The following is a 22,711-nucleotide window of genomic DNA, read 5'->3' as shown; positions in this document are numbered from 1 at the left end:
TTCTAGCTAGTACACAAGTCGTTCAGCAAAGGCAATAAAGACACGTAATTCATACGTCCAGAAACAAGTCATGCATTCTGGTTTTACTAGGATTACTTCCCATCCTTGGTCTTGTGGAACATAACCGTTATGGCCGTTGATAAAACAGCGTGTTGTAACGTCGTCAAAGGGACGAGGGTTACGTAATGTCCAACAGTCCCGTAACAATCTAAAAACCTCATTTCTTACCCCAATTACCGACTCCGTCACTTGTGGGAACGTTTTGTTTAATAGTTGTAGCCCGATGTTCTTGTTCTCACTTTGGTGAGAAGCGAACATTACTAATCCGTAAGCATAACATGCTTCTTTATGTTGCATGTTAGCCGCTTTTTCTAAATCACGAAGTCCTATATTCGGATATACTGAGTCAAAATAATTTCTTAACCCGTTGCGTAAAATAGCATTTGGGTTCCCCGCAATATATGCGTCAAAGTAAACACATCGTAACTTATGGATTTCCCAATGTGATATCCCCCATCTTTCGAACGAAAGCCTTTTATAAACCAAGGCATTCTTGGAACGTTCTTCGAATGTCTTACAAACTGATCTCGCCTTAAATAGTTGTGCCGAAGAATTCTGACCGACTCTAGACAAGATTTCATCAATCATGTCTCCGGGTAGGTCTCTTAAAATATTGGGATGTCTATCCATTTTGTGTTTTTATACTGTAAAATAGACAAGAGTTAGATTCATAAAAAAAAATACTTATTAATACAAGCAATTTTTACATATATCATAAAGCATAAGCACACTATATTACATATATTACACCACACGAATACAACTATCTTATTTCGACTCGCTTGTTTCTTCTTCTTCGGTTTTGGATCGTTTTGCCAAGTTTCTAGGGATATATGATGTTCTCCTAATACGAGCCGTCGTTGTCCACATTGGTTTAGAAAAACCTGGTGGTTTAGAGGTTCCCGGGTCATTGTTACAACTTAAGGACTTCGGGGGTTGACGATACATATAAAGTTCATCGGGGTTGGAATTAGATTTCTCTATTTTTATGCCCTTTCCCTTATTATTTTCTTTTGCCTTTTTAAATTCAGTTGGGGTAATTTCTATAACATCATCGGAATTCTCGTCGGAATCCGATTCATCGGAGAATTGGTAATCCTCCCAATATTTTGCTTCCTTGGCGGAAACACCATTGACCATAATTAACCTTGGTCGGTTGGTTGAGGATTTTCTTTTACTTAACCGTTTTATTATTTCCCCCACCGGTTCTATTTCTTCATCCAGTTCCGATTCTTCTTCCGGTTCCGATTCTTCTTCCGGTTCCGACTCTTCTTCCGGTTCCTCTTCGGGAACTTGTGAATCAGTCCACGAATCATTCCAATTTACATTTGACTCTTTTTTATTATTAGGTGAGTCAATGGGACTTGTTCTAGAGGTAGACATATATCACATAATATCAAACGCGTTAAGAGATTAATATATCACATAATATTCACATGTTAAAAATATATAGTTTCCAACAAAATTTGTTAAGCAATCATTTTTCAAGTAAACACGGTCGAAGTCCAGACTCACTAATGCATCCTAACAAACTCGATAAGACACACTAATGCAAAATTCTGGTTCTCTAAGACCAACGCTCGGATACCAACTGAAATGTCCCGTTCTTATTGATTAAAAACGTTCCATATTAATTGATTTCGTTGCGAGGTTTTGACCTCTATATGAGACGTTTTTCAAAGACTGCATTCATTTTAAAACAAACCATAACCTTTATTTCATCAATAAAGGTTTAAAAAGCTTTACGTAGATTATCAAATAATGATAATCTAAAATATCCTGTTTACACACGACCATTGCATAATGGTTTACAATACAAATATATTACAACAAAATAAGTTTCTTGAATGCAGTTTTTACACAATATCATACAAGCATGGACTCCAAATCTCGTCCTTATTTAAGTATGCGACAGCGGAAGCTCTTAATAATCACCTGAGAATAAACATGCTTAAAACGTCAACAAAAATGTTGGTGAGTTATAGGTTTAACCTATATATATCAAATCATAATAATAGACCACAAGATTTCATATTTCAATACACATCCCATACATAGAGATAAAAATCATTCATATGGTGAACACCTGGTAACCGACATTAACAAGATGCATATATAAGAATATCCCCATCATTCCGGGACACCCTTCGGATATGATATAAATTTCGAAGTACTAAAGCATCCTGTACTTTGGATGGGGCTTGTTGGACCCGATAGATCTATCTTTAGGATTCGCGTCAATTAGGGTGTCTGTTCCCTAATTCTTATATTACCAGACTTAATAAAAAGGGGCATATTCGATTTCGATAATTCAACCATAGAATGTAGTTTCACGTACTTGTGTCTATTTTGTAAATCATTTATAAAACCTGCATGTATTCTCATCCCAAAAATATTAGATTTTAAAAGTGGGACTATAACTCACTTTCACAGATTTTTACTTCGTCTGGAAGTAAGACTTGGCCACTGGTTGATTCACGAACCTATAACAATATATACATATATATCAAAGTATGTTCAAAATATATTTACAACACTTTTAATATATTTTGATGTTTTAAGTTTATTAAGTCAGCTGTCCTCGTTAGTAACCTACAACTAGTTGTCCACAGTTAGATGTACGGAAATAAATTGATAAATATTATCTTGAATCAATCCACGACCCAGTGTATACGTATCTCAGTATTGATCACAACTCAAACTATATATATTTTGGAATCAACCTCAACCCTGTATAGCTAACTCCAACATTCACATATAGAGTGTCTATGGTTGTTCCGAAATATATATAGATGTGTCGACATGATAGGTCGAAACATTGTATACGTGTCTATGGTATCTCAAGATTATATAATATACAATACAAGTTGATTAAGTTATGGTTGGAATAGATTTGTTACCAATTTTCACGTAGCTAAAATGAAAAAAATTATCCAATCTTGTTTTACCCATAACTTCTTCATTTTAAATCCGTTTTGAGTGAATCAAATTGCTATGGTTTCATATTAAACTCTATTTTATGAATCTAAACAGAAAAAGTATTGGTTTATAGTCGTAAAAATAAGTTACAAGTCGTTTTTGTAAAGGTAGTCATTTCAGTCGAAAGAACGACGTCTAGATGACCATTTTAGAAAACATACTTCCACTTTGAGTTTAACCATAATTTTTGGATATAGTTTCATGTTCATAATAAAAAATCATTTTCTCAGAATAACAACTTTTAAATCAAATTTTATCATAGTTTTTAATTAACTAACCCAAAACAGCCCGCGGTGTTACTACGACGGCGTAAATCCGGTTTTACGGTGTTTTTCGTGTTTCCAGGTTTTAAATCATTAAGTTAGCATATAATATAGATATAGAACATGTGTTTAGTTGATTTTAAATGTCAAGTTAGAAGGATTAACTTTTGTTTGCGAACAAGTTTAGAATTAACTAAACTATGTTCTAGTGATTACAAGTTTAAACCTTCGAATAAGATAGCTTTATATGTATGAATCGAATGATGTTATGAACATCATTACTACCTTAAGTTCCTTGGATAAACCTACTGGAAAAGAGAAAAATGGATCTAGCTTCAACAGATCCTTGGATGGCTCGAAGTTCTTGAAGCAGAATCATGACACGAAAACAAGTTCAAGTAAGATCATCACTTGAAATAAGATTGTTATAGTTATAGAAATTGAACCAAAGTCTGAATATGATTATTACCTTGTATTAGAATGATAACCTACTGTAAGAAACAAAGATTTCTTGAGGTTGGATGATCACCTTACAAGATTGGAAGTGAGATAGCAAACTTGAAAGTATTCTTGATTTTATGTAACTAGAACTTGTAGAATATATGAAGAACACTTAGAACTTGAAGATAGAACTTGAGAGAGATCAATTAGATGAAGAAAATTGAAGAATGAAAGTGTTTGTAGGTGTTTTTGGTCGTTGGTGTATGGATTAGATATAAAGGATATGTAATTTTGTTTTCATGTAAATAAGTCATGAATGATTACTCATATTTTTGTAATTTTATGAGATATTTCATGCTAGTTGCCAAATGATGGTTCCCACATGTGTTAGGTGACTCACATGGGCTGCTAAGAGATGATCATTGGAGTGTATATACCAATAGTACATACATCTAAAAGTTGTGTATTGTACGAGTACGAATACGGGTGCATACGAGTAGAATTGTTGATGAAACTGAACGAGGATGTAATTGTAAGCATTTTTGTTAAGTAGAAGTATTTTGATAAGTGTATTGAAGTCTTTCAAAAGTGTATAAATACATATTAAAACACTAAATGTATATACATTTTAACTGAGTCGTTAAGTCATCGTTAGTCGTTGCATGTAAGTGTTGTTTTGAAACCTTTAGGTTAACGATCTTGTTAAATGTTGTTAACCCAATGTTTATAATATCAAATGAGATTTTAAATTATTATATTATCATGATATTATCATGTATGAATATCTCTTAATATGATATATATATACATTAAATGTCTTTACAACGATAATCGTTACATATATGTCTCGTTTAAAAATAATTAAGTTAGTAGTCTTGTTTTTACATATGTAGTTCATTGTTAATATACTTAATGATATGTTTACTTATCATAGTATCATGTTAACTATATATATATCCATATATATGTCATCATATAGTTTTTACAAGTTTTAACGTTCGTGAATCACCGGTCAACTTGGGTGGTCAATTGTCTATATGAAACATATTTCAATTAATCAAGTCTTAACAAGTTTGATTGCTTAACATGTTGGAAATATTTAATCATGTAAATATCAATCTCAATTAATATATATAAACATGGAAAAGTTCGGGTCACTACATTGAGGAGCCGCGCCGTGGCTTAAAGCTGCTGCGAAATTCTTCTTCTTTTTTGATATCCTTCACACATCCAACAATTTTTCCAATGGATCCAAGAATTACAGCAAGGGATATTATTATCCGTCCAAATATAAAAAGACCTCTATAAGCTTGCAGCAAACTCACACGTGAAAAATAGATGGTTCGGAGTTTCTAATCGAGTAGTACAAACAACATAACAATCCGAAGGAATAACCACACCACACATCGACAAATTAACACAAATCGAAAGTCTATCCATTAATAAACGCTATAAAAAAATATTCACCTTACGAGGGACGAAGTTGACCCAATTCGTACTTTCTGCAAGTGAAGGAAGATTGACATGGTCGATGTGTTTACGAAAAGAGTTAACAGTGAAGCAACCATCCGTAGATAAATAAGACGTCCAAGAATCATCGGCGGTAGTTAAATTAATAATACCAATATCATCGATCATCCGCTGGAGCATATCTAAATTACGAGCTCCTATATAATCACGACTCCAATTCCATTGCCATCTTCCGTCAATCCACCTTTCAGTTAAGAGGCAATCCTTATTTTGATCGAGATGATACATCCGGTTGAATCTAAGCATTATGGGACCACCCGAGTTTCAACTATCTTTCCAAAAAGGGGTTGTATTTCCACTCCCAAATTCTTTTTGAATAAAATGAAATGGAACAGTTTTGTTGCTATCCAAAGAAATAAATGAGGAAACAATATGAGGCCAAAAACCACTACCCTTATATTTTGAATAAACAAGAACAGAATCGTATCCATGAACTGATTTTACAACTTGGATCCATAAATCTTTTAGCTTAATCAAGAACCGCCAACGCCATTTATAAAGGAGACTTAAGTTGAATGCTTTAATACTACCTACTTCAAGACCCCTTTTGTGAAAGAAGCTAATACATTTGGCCATTTAATCTAATGAATCTTTCGATCCGCCCCATTACTTCCCCAAAAAAATGAAGAACGAAGTTTTTCAACATTGTTTATAACTTTCTCCGGACACATGAATAAAGATAAGAAATAAATTCCGACACTCCTAAGAACCGACTTTATTAAAGTAAGCCTTCCACCACTTGAAATTAGCATGATTTCCCAATTTGCAAGTCTTTTTTTAAAACGAGCAACCCATTCGTTCCAATTAGCAATTTGAGACATATTTAAACCAATTGGAATTCCCAAATAATTGAAAGGGAATGCAGCAGCAACACAACCATTTTCACCTGCTATACGTTCGATTTCACTTGAATCCACATTTACGCCATAAATGCTTGATTTGGTACAATTTATCTTCAAACCTGATGAAATGTAAAATTTATGAAAAATAGACATTAAAGTAAACAAGTTAGTATCACTCCAATCGGCTAAAATTATCATGTCATCGGCAACACAAAAGGCGTGATAGCTTGATGTTAGCATCGCCGACTTCTACTCCTTTAAAATTGCCAGAAGCGGTAGATTGTTTCAACAATAAATTCAACCATTCCATGACTATGATGAACAAAAACGGACTCATTGGGTCGCCTTTTCAAAGGCCTCTTTTTAAAGAAAATTCAAACGTTGGACTACCATTTACCAAAACAGAAGTTCTAGATGATAACAAACACATACGAATCCAAGATCTCCATTTTTGATCTGAAGCCGAAAAGATCAAGTAGGTGATCTACGAAATCCCAACGAACTGTATCATATGCTTTCTCGAAGTCCACCTTGAAAATCATAAGTTGTTTATTCGTTCGTTTATACCAAGAAATGACTTCACTCAAAATCAAAGGACCGTCTAAAATCTGTCTATCGACAATGAAAGTCGATTGTTTTTTACTCACCACCTTATCAATAACCGATGCCAAACGATTAGACAATAACTTTGTGACGGTCTTATAAATGATGCCGATGAGAGAAATAGGTCTAAATTCGCTTATGAGATTAGGATTTTTGACCTTAGGAATAAGGGTAAAAAACGAACTATTACCCCCTCTTGGGAATGCATAATGAGAAAATATATATTTAACCTCTTCACAAAGATCTACTTTTAGAAGATCCCAATAATGTTTAATGAAATCGAAGCTAAAACCATCGGGCCCTAAAGATTTATCATTACCACAATCCCAAATAGCTCTCCTAATTTCATCATCATTGATCTCGCTTTCAATTGAGTTAGCTTCCGTCACACTTAAAATATAATCAGGGATCAAATGGGGAAAAGAATGAAAACTTTCATGACCATCGAATTTCGATTTATAATATTCAAAGAAAGCTTTTTTAACAATTGAAGGATCACACACCCATTTACCATCAATAAGGATACCTTGGATAGCTTGTCAAACCTTTTTTTTTCTTAAGGATTTAGTGGAAGAATTTTGAGTTTTCATCTTCGTCCAAAACCCATTTAATACGAGATTTTTGGATACAATCCATCTCCTCAACAAAATGAATTGATTCCAACTCCTTAAGAAAATTTAATCTATCTGAACCGTCATCAACAGTAGCATTACCAGACTCCATTCTAGTTTCAATGGCATTGATTTTTTGTAATGCACTTTGTTTAAAATGAGATTCATCTTCACGCTTCTCTTTGATCCAAACCTTAAGTTTAGATTTCAACCTTATGAGTTTAGAATGAAAAGATAATCCACTGTCCATTTGGTTCCATTCAAATTCAACAAAAGCATTAAACCCATTTCTAAAAGTCCATGAGTTGAAGTAATTAAAAGGAGTATGATCGTAATCAACAAACTCTCGATGAAGAAAAATAGGTAAATGATCCGATCATCTACGACTTAAGGGTTTTATCTTCATGTTAAATCAGGTAAGTAAAATAGAATCTTGATTGTTTCAATCATCTAACTTATTCTGGTTTGTGTAGGTTTAGCTGAGTAGATTGTTGCTGTCTATTTTTGGACTTGCTTTGAAAGATCTATTGAAGTTAAGGACTGCAGTTGCTGTTTTAAAAGTGATTAGCTAAAGAGTTCAAGTTTAGAAGTTGAGGGTTTAAAATGTAAATTATATCCCTCAAAACATTTGGTAGCCGACTTATGTGGTCTGGAGGTTAAAAGGTTGATTTTAAGGTTCTGGAATCATAACACACATTCTATCAAGATTGATTTCGAAGTTCTCTCAAGTTTTCTCTCATAATTTTTTTGTATTCCTAGATTCAATATCAAATTGATCTAGTTGATCTTGTATTTCATCTATTCTTTCGATTTATTGTTCATCAATTGTGAACAATTTTGTTTGTGTAATTGTGGATCTGATTATTATTGGAAGCTGTGGTTGATTGTGGTGCTTGATCTGTATATTTTCACATGGTATCAGAGCGGTTGATGCTTGAATCAATTGTGTTCTTCATCAAACACGTTCGATTCTGGTGATTTAGGGTTTGTATCGTGATAGGGTTCTTGGATCTAAAAATTTGGGCATCGTCTCAAATTAGGGTTTCATCAACTAATTGTCCTTTGAAGAAGTGATAATTCTATCATCCGCTGCTTATCTTCATCTCAATCATCTGTTATTATCATATTCAAAGGGGAGTCTCGCTTTTATTCGTGTTTTTCATTATTAATTGTTCTTTATTATTTGTTCTTGATATTTCTTATGTTATCTGTTCTTATTGTCTGCATCTGTTCTTGATAGTTGTTTGTGGCATCTGTTATCTGCTATTTGATATTAATTGTGATTTCTGTTTCTTCTTTCTATATCTGTTATATTGCTAATCTGTATTTGTTGCATATATTCCTTATTCATGGCTGGAACTGTTAGTGATGATGTTTTGATTAGTAAACTTGATTTTGGAGATCCACTGTATTTACATCCATCTAATATTAGTAGCACACCTATTATTACTTTGAAGTTAACTGGCACTGAAAATTACAGAGTGTGGTCTTGTGCCATGACTCTAGCTTTGCAAACTAAAAATAAAATGGGTTTTGTTAATGGAAAAGTTAAAAAAGATAAAACAAATGCTATTTTGGGGAATCAATGGGATAGATGTAATTCAGTGGTTCTTTCTTGGATTCTGGGTACCATCTCAGAAGAATTATATCTTGGACAAGTTTATTCTACTATTGCTTCTGAAGTTTGGACTGAATTGAAAGAGACTTATGATAAGGTTGATGGTTATGTTGTGTTCAATTTGCATAAAAAGATTAATTCATTAACTCAAAATGGCACATCTTTGTCTGAATATTATCACACACTTAATTCTTTATGGAAACAATTTGATGCTATGGTTCACATACCTGATAATACTACTGAATTTAAAGAACATATGGAAATGATTAAGCTAATACAATTTTTAATGGGTCTGGATGAATCGTATTCTCAAATAAGGAGCATAATATTAACAACTGAACCTCTTCCTACTATTAAAACTGCTTATGCTACTCTGTCAAGAGAAGAGTCTCATAAAAATGCTTCAAGTAATACTATTAAAAGGAATCAGGCTTCTGCCTTTGTCACTAAAACTTTGTCAAACCAAACTTATAACCCTTCCAATAACACCAGGTTAACAAGAGGACCTAATCCTAATCTAAGTGCACAAAATTTAATAAAATTGGTCACACAATTGATAGGTGTTATGAGGTTGTTGGATATCCTCCTAGTTTTAGAGGCAAAATGGCTAATAATAAGTCTAATGATAATCCTACTAGTTCCTCCTGGACTAGTACTAATAAAAGTTACACTAACAATTCTGCTTCTACTTCTTCTGATTGTTCTGCTCAAGGTTCTCAACCTTTCTCTGAAGAACAAATGGCTGTTCTCTTATCTCTCTTGAATCCAAAGCAAAATACCAGTGAACCAAAATCAAACATGGCAGGTACTGGTTATTTTAAGTCTAACATGACTTGTTCTAATATCTTCAAAGATAATCCAAGTTGGATTATTGATTCTGGTGCCAATCAACATTACATCACCAATGCTAAATATCTGACAAATATTGTAGATATTTCTGATCTTAATCTTGTTGTTGAACATCCAAATGGTTCAATGGCAAAGATTCTTAAGGTTGGTGACTGCCAAGTGACACCCAATGTCACTTTGTTTGATGTTCTGGTTGTACCAGAATACTTTGTCAATCTCATGTCTGTTTATAAGTTTGTTAGAGACAGTAAAAAGTTTGTTAGCTTTGATGAAAATGTGTGTTACATTCAGGACTTGCCCCACAAAGGCATGATGGGAAGGATCTTGGAGACTGGTAGTATGCAAGGTGGTCTGTATGTTCTGAATGATTCTTCAAATCTGGGTAATAATACTAGTTGTTCTAGTACCAGTATATGCTATGTGTCTAAATTTATTTGGCATAGCAGACTTGGTCACCTAGCTGATCTTGTGTTGCAAATTCTTAAAGGTTCTTTAGGTTTTGGTGATGGCAGTATTTTGCCATGTGACATATGCCATAAGGCTAAACAGTCTAGAGAACCTTTTCCTCTAAGTGATCATGTTTCTCATGACATTGGTCATCTTATTCATCTTGACATCTGGGGTCCTTATAAAGTTACCAGTATAGATGGTTATAGATATTTTCTTACCATTGTGGATGACTTTAGCAGGGCTGTTTGGGTTTATCTTCTTTGTCACAAAAGTGAAGCTACTGAGAATATAATTAGCTTTATGCACATGTTTAAAACTCAATTTGGAAAACAGATTAAGGTTTTAAGAAGTGATAATGGCACAGAGTTTGTTAATAATAACTTAACCAACTTTTGTTTAAAAACTGGAATTTTACATCAGACTTCTTGTACTTATACACCACAATAGAATGGTGTGGTGGAAAGAAAACACAGACATTTGTTAAATGTTTCTAGATCACTTTTGTTTCAAGGGGGTGTACCACTCAACATGTGGAGTGAATGTGTTCTCACTGCTACATATCTTATCAATAGAACTCCTTCTTCTGTTCTAAAAGGAAAATCTCCATATGAAGTTATATATGGAAATTCTCCTTCTCTTAGTCATTTAAGGGTTTTTGGTTGTCTCTGTTTTTCAAAAATTCTAAATGAACATGATAAATTTGCTTCAAGAGCCAACAAATGTGTTTTGTTGGCTATTCCAATTCTCAAAAAGGTTATAAATTATATAATTTGGAGTCAAAAACCTTTATTTTCTCAAGGGATGTAAAATTTTATGAAAATATATTTCCTTTTAAGATGAAGTCTAAAGATCAAGGTTTTAATAATAATGATACTGATCTTCTTTCTTTCTTTGATTTAGATAATTCTCAAGCTGGGTAATCTTCTCAAGATCCCAATGATGATTCTAATTTTAAAAATCAAAGTCTGAATAATGAAGGTAGATTGGACTCTACTTCTGGCAGTATTAGTGAGTTAACTACTAGTAGAACTAGACCAAATGATCATATTCAAAATGATTATTCTAGTGATGGACATGGTCCTAGTAGTACTCCTAAATCTACCAGAGTAGTTGATACATCTGCAACATCATCTGATGATGATTATATCATTCCTTCTTTTCAAGAGGATGATTCTAATTCTGAGGGAAATGTGGTTCATGAACCACCTGTTGATAACTTGAGAAGATCCACTAGAGAGTCTGTTTTACCCAGAAAATTTAATGATTATGTTATGTCTAGTAAGGCTAAGTATGGTATTGAGAATTTTGCTAATTGTGCTAAACTTGACAGAAGAAATTTTTATTCACATCATCTTTAAATAAACAAGTTGAACCAACAAATTATTTTGAGGCATCTAAAGATCCCAATTGGGTTGAAGCTTTGAACACTGAAATGGAGGCTTTATATAGAAACAATACATGGGTTTTAACTGATCTCCCTCCTAACAGAAAACCTATTGGTAGTAAGTGGATTTATAAAATAAAGTATAAATCTACTGGTGAGATTGAAAGGTTTAAAGCAAGACTTGTTGCTAAGGGTTATAGTCAAACTGAAGGTGTTGACTACTATGAGACTTTTTCTCCTGTTGTCAAAATGGTTACAATTAGAAGTGTCATCACCCTTGCTGTTAATAAAGGTTGGGAATTATCTCAACTTGATATTAACAATGCCTTTCTCTATGGTGAACTTGATGAAGAAGTTTACATGTATTTACCCCAGGGTTACTTTAATAAGGGTGAAACAAAAGTGTGCAAATTAAATAAATCTTTATATGGGTTAAAGCAGGCTCCTAGAAAGTGGAATGAAAAATTATGTAATAATTTATTTGAAAATGGATTTGTTCAAAGTAAATGTGACTATTCAATGTTTATAAAGGATAAACATGATATCTTTGTTGTTTTACTTGTCTATGTTGATGACATAGTAATAACAGGTAATAATAAGGCTGAAATTGATTCCGTTAAACATTTTCTTAAGTCAAAGTTTTTAATCAAAGATCTTGGTTTATTGAAATATTTTCTTGGAATTGAAGTTGTTCAAACCAATGATGCTATCTATCTTTCTCAGAGAAAATAATGCATGGAATTAATAAATGAGTTTGGTCTTTTAGCTTCTAAACCTTTATCTACTCCTATTGAATTAAATGTTTCTTCATATAAAGGAAAAGATAATGAGAAAGTTATAAGTAATATCACTGTTTATCAAAAGCTTATTGGAAAACTCATTTATATTACTATTACCAAACCTGATATTAGTTATGCTGTGCATATTCTCAGTCAATTTATGCATGCTCCTAAACCTTCACACTTAAATTTGGCATTTAGGGTTCTGAGGTATTTAAAAGGTTGTCCTGGAAAAGGTCTGTCTTTCAGTAAAAGTAATTCTTTAACTTTGAGTGCTTATGTTGATTCTGATTGGGGTAAAAACTTAATCAATAGAAGGTCTATTACTGGTTTTTGTATATTTTTAGGAAATTGTTTAATTTCCTGGAAAAGTAAAAAATAACCAACTGTTTCTGAATCCTCTGCAGAAGCAGAGTATAGAGCCATGGTTGCCTGCACCTGTGAAATTATTTGGATTATTAATCTTTTGACTGAACTTAAGCTTAATAAGATTTGACCTGTTTTAATGCATTGTGATAATAATCCTGCTATTCAAATCTCTGCTAATCCTGTTCATCATGAGAGAACAAAACATTTTGATATTGATTAGCATATTGTAAGGTAAAAAGCTAACAGTGGTGTTCTTAATATTGTCAAAGTTGCTTCAGTTTTAAACATTGCAGATTTGTTTAATAAGGGTTTGACATCTTGTCAACATAAAGAGTTCTGTGATAATCTTCAACTCGAGGATGCTTTCACAAGTCAAGATTCTGGGGGCATGTTAAATCAGGTAAGTAAAATAGAATCTTGATTGTTTTAATCATCTAACTTATTCTGGTTTGTGTAGGTTTAGCTGAGTAGATTGCTGCTGTCTATTTTTGGACTTGCTTTGAAAGATCTATTGAAGTTAAGGACTGCAGTTGCTGTTTTAAAAGTGGTTAGCTAAAGAGTTTAAGTTTAGAAGTTGAGGGTTTAAAATGTAAATTATATCCCTCAAAACATTTGGTAGCCGACTTATGTGGTCTGGAGGTTAAAAGGTTGATTTTAGGGTTCTGGAATCATAACACACATTCTATCAAGATTGATTTTGAAGTTCTCTCAAGTTTTCTCTCATAATTTTTTTGTATTCCTATATTCAATATCAAATTGATCTAGTTGATCTTGTATTTCATCTATTCTTTTGATTTATTGTTCATCGATTGTGAACAATTTTGTTTGTGTAATTGTGGATCTAATTATTATTGGAAGCTGTGGTTGATTGTGGTGCTTGATCTGTATATTTTCACACTTCAAATTAAGAACAACATCAACAACATTTTGATTAACAAGAATACGATCTAATCGAGACATCTTGATGACAAACTTGTTCATCCAAGTGAAATTTCTCCCACATAAAGGAAGATCAATTAACAAAGCGTTTCGATGAAACTATTAAAAACAGCCGCATCATGATGGTTAAATTCCGAACCAAACCTTTCTCCTTCGTGACGAATCGAATTAAAATCGCCAAACAAAATATAACATCCTGGATTAGAAGACATAAACTTATTCAATCTTTTCCAAACATTAGACTTATCACTCGTATTTTGGGGAGCATACACATTAACCATAAAGCACTCAATCCCTAAAGTGGTCCATTTCCCTTTCACAATTATGTAATTAGCATGACACCACAAATCAATTTTTTCGAAACTATTTGGATCCCATATGGAGATTAAGCCACCAGAAAAACCTCTAGAAAGAGAAATTGCATACTCAAAAGAGTAATTACCCCAAAGAGTCTTGAGATGATGAAATTCGAGTTTTGACATCTTTGTTTCTTGAATTCCACAAACTGAATATTATTAAACAAACACAATTCTTCGATCCATACAAGTTTTCTGGTAGTTCCGCTTCAGATAATGCAATTAGATCGTTATATTTATTTTAACGACTTTTTTGCTCCGTTGGTCCTTCAATTATACACGAAATTGCAATCCGAGTCCCTCAAGTTTTTTTTTTGAATTTTCGAGTCCTTAAAATTGCAAAATTTTGCAATCCGAGTCCCTACGTCTAACTTCCGTCTAAATTGGCCGTTAACCTTTGACATGTGCCATGCATGTGAGGGTAAAATCGTCTTTCTACTCTTTCCTTTGACTTTTTTGCTTCGTTGGTCCTTTGTTTATACACAAAATTGCAATCCGAGTCCCTCAACTTTTTACTTCGAATTAAAGATAAAAAAAAGGTAACTAGGCGTATTTTTTTCACTCTATTTTTCCTTTTATAAAATAAATTTAAATTTTAAAAATAAATCTATATCTCCATTTCCATTTCAGTCTGTCTGTAATTACAGGTGCTTTGTTGTCTTTTCTCTTTCTCTCTTTCTGTTAATTGCAGTTAAACAGGAAGAAGGAAGGTAGATAGAGAAAAGCTTTAAAGCTCCTTTCACCGGAACCCTAATTTTTCTCAGTTACGACCACCGTCTATCTCTCGTCCCTAATTACACCAAATTTATACAACGACGTTCGATTTCCGGTAAGATTTTTATAAATTCATCATCCAATTGCTTTAATTTTATGTTTGATTGATCAATGTTGATGTTAATTTTGCTCAATTTCAGATCTGAATCGATAAATTATTATGTCGATTCTATCAAAAGTGGATTCGATTCAGATTCGTGAGGTGTGGAATGATAATCTAGAAGAAGAATTCGAATTAATTCGAGGTATTGTTGATGAATTTCCGTATATAGCAATGGATACTGAATTTCCAGGCTGTTGGCAATTTTAAAAATAGTAATGATTATCATTACCAGACATTAAAAGATAACGTCGATATGTTGAAATTGATACAATTAGGGTTAACGTTTTTCGACGAACGGGGTAATTTGCCTAAATTAGATGATAAGGATTGTATATGGCAATTCAATTAAAGATAAAAAAGAGAAAAATTCGAAGTAAAAAGTTGAGGGACTCGGATTGCAATTTTGTGTATAAACGAAGGACCAACGAAGCAAAAAAGTCAAAGAAAAGAGTAAAAAGATGATTTTACCCTCACATGCATGGCACATGTCAAAGGTTAACGGCCAATTTAGACGGAAGTTAGACGGAGGAACTCGGATTGCAAAATTTTGCAATTTTAAGAACTCGAAAATCCAAAAAAAAAAACTTGAGGGACTCAGGTTGCAGTTTCGTGTATAATTGAAGGAACAACGGAGCAAAAAAGTCTATTTTAACAGAATACATAGTACCTATTACGTTGTAACTCAATTGATCTTTAAATGACTTTAATTTAATTTTTTTGCATTTCGCAAAAGAAAAGTTGAATTTTATTTTATTTTGTTACATTATTTTTATTTATATCTTTGTAACATTTGTATATATTTATATTTATTTATTTATATCTTTATTATATTTATATTTATATTTAAACGTTCTTATAAAAATTAAGGCATGTATATTTTGTTTCTTGAATTGAAATAAACACTCACATTATAGAAATACCTTCCACTAATAAACTAATTGTACTATTTTTTTCACAAAATATTTCTCAAAGACATTTTGGTGCTGCTTTTTTTCGAAAGTTTTTTTTCTAAAGATCTGCGGATCATGTCTTCAAAGAAGTAACGTAAAATTCCGTATACTTAATAGTGAAGACTGTTTGTTTTTATATCCGTAAAATAATTTATACAACACTTAGAATCATATTTCTAGTCTAAGTCTACGAGTTTGCAGACATTATAAGACATTATTTATTTATATTCTCAAAAAATAAACATTCTGCAGTCAAAACGTCTGCAAATGCGAAAACATAAAATAAATAAATAAAGTAAATTTTTATATTTTGATATTTTAATTTAATTTATATATATTAATGTATTTATATTTATTTATTTATTATTCTATTATAGGGGTAGGGAGAGTGATAGGACTCCTCATACCATGTTCTCCATGAGACCACGAATAGTCTTCTTCACTAAAATAACTAAAAAAAACAAAAAATAAAAAATAAGAGTAAACAAATGTGACAGACCAAGACAACTGAAGAAGACGACATCTCTGTCTTTCCCTGTAAATTTCACACATTTTTCATCTTTTGTATCTATATCTATAATTATTATAAAACCCATTAACAAAAATCAAACCTTTTTTTAAATTTATTTAGTGGTAGTGGTGCAAAATGTATTCTGGGATTCATCATCACTCCATTTCATTAGAAGGAAGTGAGTATTCGGGTCAGTTAGGAGGAGATGGTTCTACTAACTTTGTGGGTGATCCGTGTTTGGTTTTGACCACGGATCCGAAGCCCCGGCTCCGATGGACGGCGGAGCTCCATGAAAGATTTGTTGATGCCGTTACTCAACTTGGTGGACCTGACAGTAATTAATTACTCCTTTTTTTTTTTTTTTTTTTTTTTTTTTTTTGCAGAAGTACTTATAATCATTAATTGCTCCTAATGTTTTTAAATTGAGACCTACTTGCTACAGTAGTTTTTTATTTTATTTTTTTTACATTTTTTATGTGTGTAATTTTCTTGCTATGAGTTATAATCATGAAGCAATATTAAATTAATTGGGAAGGTTTGATGCTTGATGGCTTCTAAAGTTTTTAAGTTGGTGCCAACATGCTAATTTTTATTTATTTAAATTTATTATTGTGTGATTTCTTGATGTGAAGTATAATCATGTAGTTGCATTTCTAGGGTTTGTTTGGTGTTTAATGGCCCCTAAAGTTTTTTTGTTTTTTGTTTTTTTTTTTGTTTTTTTTTTTGTTTTTTTTTTTTTTTATACTTGATAATAATTTAAAATTTGATGGTGAACTTAGAATCCTTATTCAGTTATTCATACAAAAAAGTACTCCGTATTATGTAACTTTATTTTTTTGTTAACATGTGATTTATAGGGAACAAAATTAGTTAAATTTAGATTTTTTTGTTGAGGTGATTTTACATGTGATTTTTAGAGTTAATCTTCCGAGCCTTTCGATTTTTTTTTTTTTAATAATTGTTGAAATATCTCAAGAGTTGTATTTTTATAGTTTGTCTTGGGGAAGTGATAAATTAGAACAACTTCTGTTTGATTCTTATCTGGTTAATGCAGTGCGGTCATTATCGTGGACGAATTCTTAAAATTTTATGCAGTTTGTCACTGTATGAGGAGAAAGATTCTTTTATTCTTTTAGTATCAATTGTTTGTATTAAGATGGTGTTTGGATGTACATAATTTTGATTTGAATTCAAACTGATTGTAGTTAAAAACAGTTGTGTTAAACATATATATCCAAGCACTCCATAATAAGTTTTTGAAATTGCGGTTTCACTGTGCTTCTTGCTAACTAGTGATGATTTGAATACACCCTTCACTACATATTTTCTTGTTAACGCTATTTTAGTTTGGTACTATAATTGCAATTTCGTATTTGATGATATTATTGGGAGGCGCAATTATATATCGTGTCTGAGAATGTATATAGATATACTAGTATTTATAATTAAATGTAATATTGTACTAAATTGAATCTAGATGTAAATATCATGTAGCCAATGAATCCTTACGTTGCAGCAACCATAAATAACTGATATTAACGAAATTTCTTATGCTATTCCAGAAGCAACTCCAAAGACGATTATGAGGACAATGGGGGTAAAAGGTCTCACCCTTTATCATTTGAAGTCGCATCTACAGGTATGTAGTTTTCACAATTTTCATCTAATGTTTAATCTAATTTAAAGTTGTTAGTAAAACTAGAGTTTGTTCAAATATTGATTGGTTTGGGTAACATGGCGACAAAACTTACAAAACGATGATGTGCTTAAGAATCTATATTATGGTTTTCGGAAGTTTGATGTTTTGGGAACATTTTTTGTATTCCAGTTGCTAAATTAGATATGAATTAAAATTTCGGATTGCTATTTTATTTCATTTTGACGGTGTTTATTTCATGAAAAGATCCTTTTTTACCTTATGAGCCTAATATGAATAAATTTCGTTTGTAACTCATATATTGCGTATGCTCTTGTAGAAATATCGTCTGGGAAAGCAATCTTGCAAAGAGTTTACAGAGAATTCTAAAGATGGTAATGAACTCACCAAATGTTTACCATTTGCAAACTTCTCCAATGGACCAAATTTTTAAATATGATTATGATATGTTAAATTATTGTTTTTATGTTTATTTGGAGGTTCGATGTTTTAGAAATACTTTGGGTGATCTTTGACCTGTTTCCAGATCAACTTTTTTGAATGGGTTTATATTGCCACCTCTACCTGTTTTGCATTGACGATTTGTAAACTTGTTCTTTTAGTTACAATCTTTTATTTTTATTCACTTTGTACATGCTTGGTTTTGTAGCATCTTGCATTGCTGAGAGCCAGGACACAGGCTCATCCACAACATCATCGACAAGAATGATGCCACAAGATTCAAACGAGTACGTTTTATTCTAGGTTTTCAAACGTCTGCCTGCGCTTGTACGATTGCATGTACTCGCCCTTTTAAATTTTTTTTTTTTTTTTTAAAACACAGTGGCTTCCAGGTTACAGAAGCTTTGAGAGTGCAAATGGAAGTCCAACGTCGATTGCATGAGCAGCTAGAGGTTGGTTCGTTAATGTGACTTTTTCAGTTTATTGATATGGCAGTGTTGCCGAAAACGGAATCACTCGGCAAGTACCCCGTTTTTGCAACTTGATCAAACTGGTCAAACTTAGTCAAATTTGGTCAAAAAGGTCAAATCTCGGGATTACTCGGTTTACCGGTCAAAACTTGGCTAAAACTCGGGATTACTCGTCAAAATCGGTCAAGGTCAAACTTGGTCAACATCCGAGTATTTTCTGAGTTACCGAGTACTCTCGGAGTAGCGAATTTTGCAACCTTGTAATTTGGTAGCTATTTCAACCCATTTACTCATAGGCAGGTTTGTTTTGGTTGTGTCAATCTTAAATGGGTCTTTATCTCAAGATTTTGTGTTATCCACTTAAAAAAGATGTCGTCTTACACCCTGACAATTTTCAGGTTCAACGTCGGCTCCAGCTTCGAATAGAATCGCAAGGCAAGTATCTTCAATCAATTTTGGAAAAAGCGTGTAAAGCCTTAAACGATCAAGCAGTTGCAACCGCCGGGCTAGAGGCCGCCAGAGATGAGCTGTCAGAGCTTGCAATCAAGGTAGCCAATGATTGTCCGCCATCTGTCATTCCTTCATTTCCAGACGTTGCAGCTTATGTTGATAACGGAAACAGCTGTTTGACATCAAACGAGAGCCCAGTTTCACCTGCGGGATTAAGTTCACAAGGGATGTTTAAGAAGAGACAACGGGCTATGTTTAGTAACGGTCAATCAAGCCATACAGATGATGTCTGGATATCTCGATGACAGATTACCATCTCAGAAATGGATTCTTCTGGTTGATTTTTTGAATTTCGTGTTAGGTTATGTTTTGGTTCGATGGTCGATTTGTGATCATTGAACGCTTTCTCAACCAATTGTAACTTTATTGTTGTGAATTGTGAATTGCAGAACAACAAACAAGTTATCTTTTATTCAAATTTAAGGTGTTAGTTGGTATGAACATTTCAATAAAATGTACAGTAATGTGTAGAAGTAAATTGAAACTTTTTTTTTTTTTTTTAAATGTTATTGGTTGAGGCAATTGTTAGTATTTGCCTGTTAATGAGCCTTCCATCTTCAATCTTCAAGTTATAAAGAAAAGGGAACCCATTTTTGAGGTGTTTTGTACATAATTTTCATAGAAAGTTTGAAAGACAGAAAATGTGTTCAAATTTTTTATTTTTTGAAAAAAAAAAAAAAAAAAAATTATCTTTCAAAATGGTAATTCAGTTACCACTCTCACTTATATCACTTATAAACCCATGGCACCAGTTTTAGAAGTTTCTATTATATGTTTTGAATTTTCAATTATTACAATTGTATCTTATGACCTCTTATCACTTATAAATCCTTGAAACCAGTGTTGGTGATGTGTGGACTTATATGAGAACCATGTCAGAAAAATAAGATTAATCAGTAATAGAGGTAGTAGCCGACCTTATATGCAGTTGTTGATGATGGACATGGGTTTGCACCAACAATTAACTATCATTTTCTTTATTAACATATTGGTTGGTGATTATTAAAGGTTACAAGTTTGACCTAGTTTGTTATCGGGTCAAATCACATTATTTCTTATTTAAAATGAGTAATTGTGCTAAACTACACAATCATCATCTAATAGGAAAATGGGTCGAACGTTGCCCAAATTGCTTTTATCATTGACAGGACCTTTTAAAACAACTTATTACAAAAGCTACATTGATAATGAAATAATACAAATTTCGCAATATATTTGACACTGATTACATATACTAAAAAAAAAGCTGTTGCAGCTCAAAACAACATTCGATACCATAATCGAAGCTTACTTGTCCTTGATAAAAATAAATGGTGATGGAAAGCTAAACAAGAAGGACATGATGAAGGCTACTTTGCAACTTAAATAAAAGTATAGTCAAATATACTCATCCATTCATATATACATACATTAATATATGCTTTCAACTATAAAGATAAAAAACATCAATTAAAAATATAAATCATGATTTAGTCACAAGAAGAGCATCCCAAATTATGTCCATATCCAAAGATGGCATTCTACTAAGCTGAATCCCATCCCCATCCGGTATCACCACCGCCTTCACTTCAGATCCACCGCCTATTGTCGAGTTTTCGGATAAACCGGGACCCAACAACGATGGTGCCAATACATCAGCTGCTTTTGTGCTTAACTCCTTTTTAGAGATGGCTTGCAACTTTGCTTGTAATAAAGCTGCAGTGTTCCCATTTATAGAACTAGTTTTGAGTTTGTTCTTTAAATTTGGAAAGTTTAAATGTGCACTATCTCCTCTTAGTATATAAGCAGCTGTATCGTAAGCAAATGCGGCTTCTTCGGCTGTATCAAATGTACCAAGCCATACACGTGTTCTGTTTCTTGGTAACCTAATCTCGGCTACCCATTTTCCCCAATGCCTTTGTCTTACTCCTCTATATAGCTTCCTTGGCGAACAAATACTATTTTGAAATGTCATATTTAGAACTCGTCGACCGCGGTATTTCATTGGTTGAGCTCTGTCAGAACTCAACCAGTAATGATTACCGATGACATTTGTTGGGTTTTGACCGATCTTCAGCCAATCTGCCAGTAGCGGCAGATTGGCTGCCAATTTGGGTTCATTCAGAGTATTACTGAACGAACACAAAGACGGTTCAGAAGGCTGTGTCCAGAACTGCTCTTTCAAAAAATTGCGGTCAGTGCTACTGACATGACCATGACCCACAAGCTTGTCTTGATCAATTGAAACGTTGGAGTCGAAACAAGATTGTGACTCTGTTCCCAGTTGACAAAGATAAGAAGAAAATTCAGGAAGAAGTTCATGATTGTCCATGAGAATTTGAAATAATGGGAGGTTCAAATGGTGCAAAAATGAGAGGACTTAAAGGTTTATATATAAGTTGATTACCAAAAGTTAGCAAACCAACTACTATAGCTGGGAGGTTCTGATTAACTATATTTATATGACCTAAACAACATTGATGCATCTGTTATTTATTTATTTTTAATTTATTTATTCGTAACTAAAAATAGAAATTTGAATATAATAGATCCAAAGGTTTAAAAGATAAACAATAACGTTAAACTAAACACTTAATTAATCACCGATAAACAATTGAAAACTATTAAAACTGCATCTACGAATAGCATGATCGATAGCTCGGCAGAAAATAAAACGATAGCTAGAATTTGAAGGCGTAAACTTATGACAATTTGATGAAAACCGGTCATAGTGATTATATATGTTTTATTTCATAATGAGTATATATAATTTGTCTGAAAAACAATTAGTATGGATTGTTTAAAGATATAGTGTGTCTATATATTGTACGGAGTAATTGATTAATTAATACTTTAATTACAAGAATAATAATAAGGGTTGTTTATATTGTTGAGATGAAAGACAAGGAAAAAAGTATTTTGTTTCAAAAAATTTAATCATTTTAAACACATTGTATTACAGAGTGGACACGTATATTAATTAATTTGACAAACCCTTTTTAAGGTTAGCTTTCGTTTTCACAGGGTAGCATATATATTATATTTTGTGATTGCGACTTCATTAACTATTGCATAATATATATATATATATATATATATATATATATATATATATATATATATATATATATATATATATATATATATATATATATATATACCCCTGAGAACTCACTAAGAGTGAGAATATAAGAACCCTAAATCGAACAAAAAAATTTGGCAGGCTAACAATTTGTGGTTAGT

At 32.5% G+C, this 22,711-nt stretch overlaps 3 protein-coding genes across 3 annotated transcripts; 1 reads left to right on the top strand and 2 right to left on the bottom strand.

Moving 5' to 3' along the window:
- Positions 1-5,854: 5,854 nt before the first annotated feature.
- On the bottom strand, positions 5,855-6,425 carry LOC139854601 (uncharacterized). Its single transcript, XM_071843898.1, has 2 exons — positions 6,326-6,425; positions 5,855-6,234 (listed from the first exon to the last, which is right to left on the bottom strand). Exons 1-2 carry the CDS (start codon positions 6,423-6,425, stop codon positions 5,855-5,857), a joined length of 480 nt encoding a protein of 159 aa, XP_071699999.1.
- Positions 6,426-16,517: 10,092 nt separating this feature from the next.
- On the top strand, positions 16,518-19,954 carry LOC139853049 (protein PHR1-LIKE 3-like). Its single transcript, XM_071842416.1, has 6 exons — positions 16,518-16,745; positions 17,974-18,050; positions 18,388-18,442; positions 18,718-18,796; positions 18,892-18,961; positions 19,378-19,954. The coding sequence occupies exons 1-6, from the start codon at positions 16,547-16,549 to the stop codon at positions 19,732-19,734; spliced, it is 837 nt and encodes a 278-aa protein (XP_071698517.1). The 5' UTR covers positions 16,518-16,546; the 3' UTR covers positions 19,735-19,954.
- Positions 19,955-20,951: 997 nt separating this feature from the next.
- On the bottom strand, positions 20,952-21,800 carry LOC139854600 (ethylene-responsive transcription factor ERF062-like). The gene has a single exon (XM_071843897.1). It carries the CDS (start codon positions 21,798-21,800, stop codon positions 20,952-20,954), a length of 849 nt encoding a protein of 282 aa, XP_071699998.1.
- Positions 21,801-22,711: the final 911 nt, after the last annotated feature.

The sequence above is a fragment of the Rutidosis leptorrhynchoides genome, chromosome 6, assembly GCF_046630445.1.
Source record: "Rutidosis leptorrhynchoides isolate AG116_Rl617_1_P2 chromosome 6, CSIRO_AGI_Rlap_v1, whole genome shotgun sequence".
NCBI classification, from domain to species: domain Eukaryota; kingdom Viridiplantae; phylum Streptophyta; class Magnoliopsida; order Asterales; family Asteraceae; genus Rutidosis; species Rutidosis leptorrhynchoides.
The sequence above is the reverse complement of the archived record's forward strand: the minus strand, read 5'-3'. Positions and strand labels throughout refer to the sequence as shown.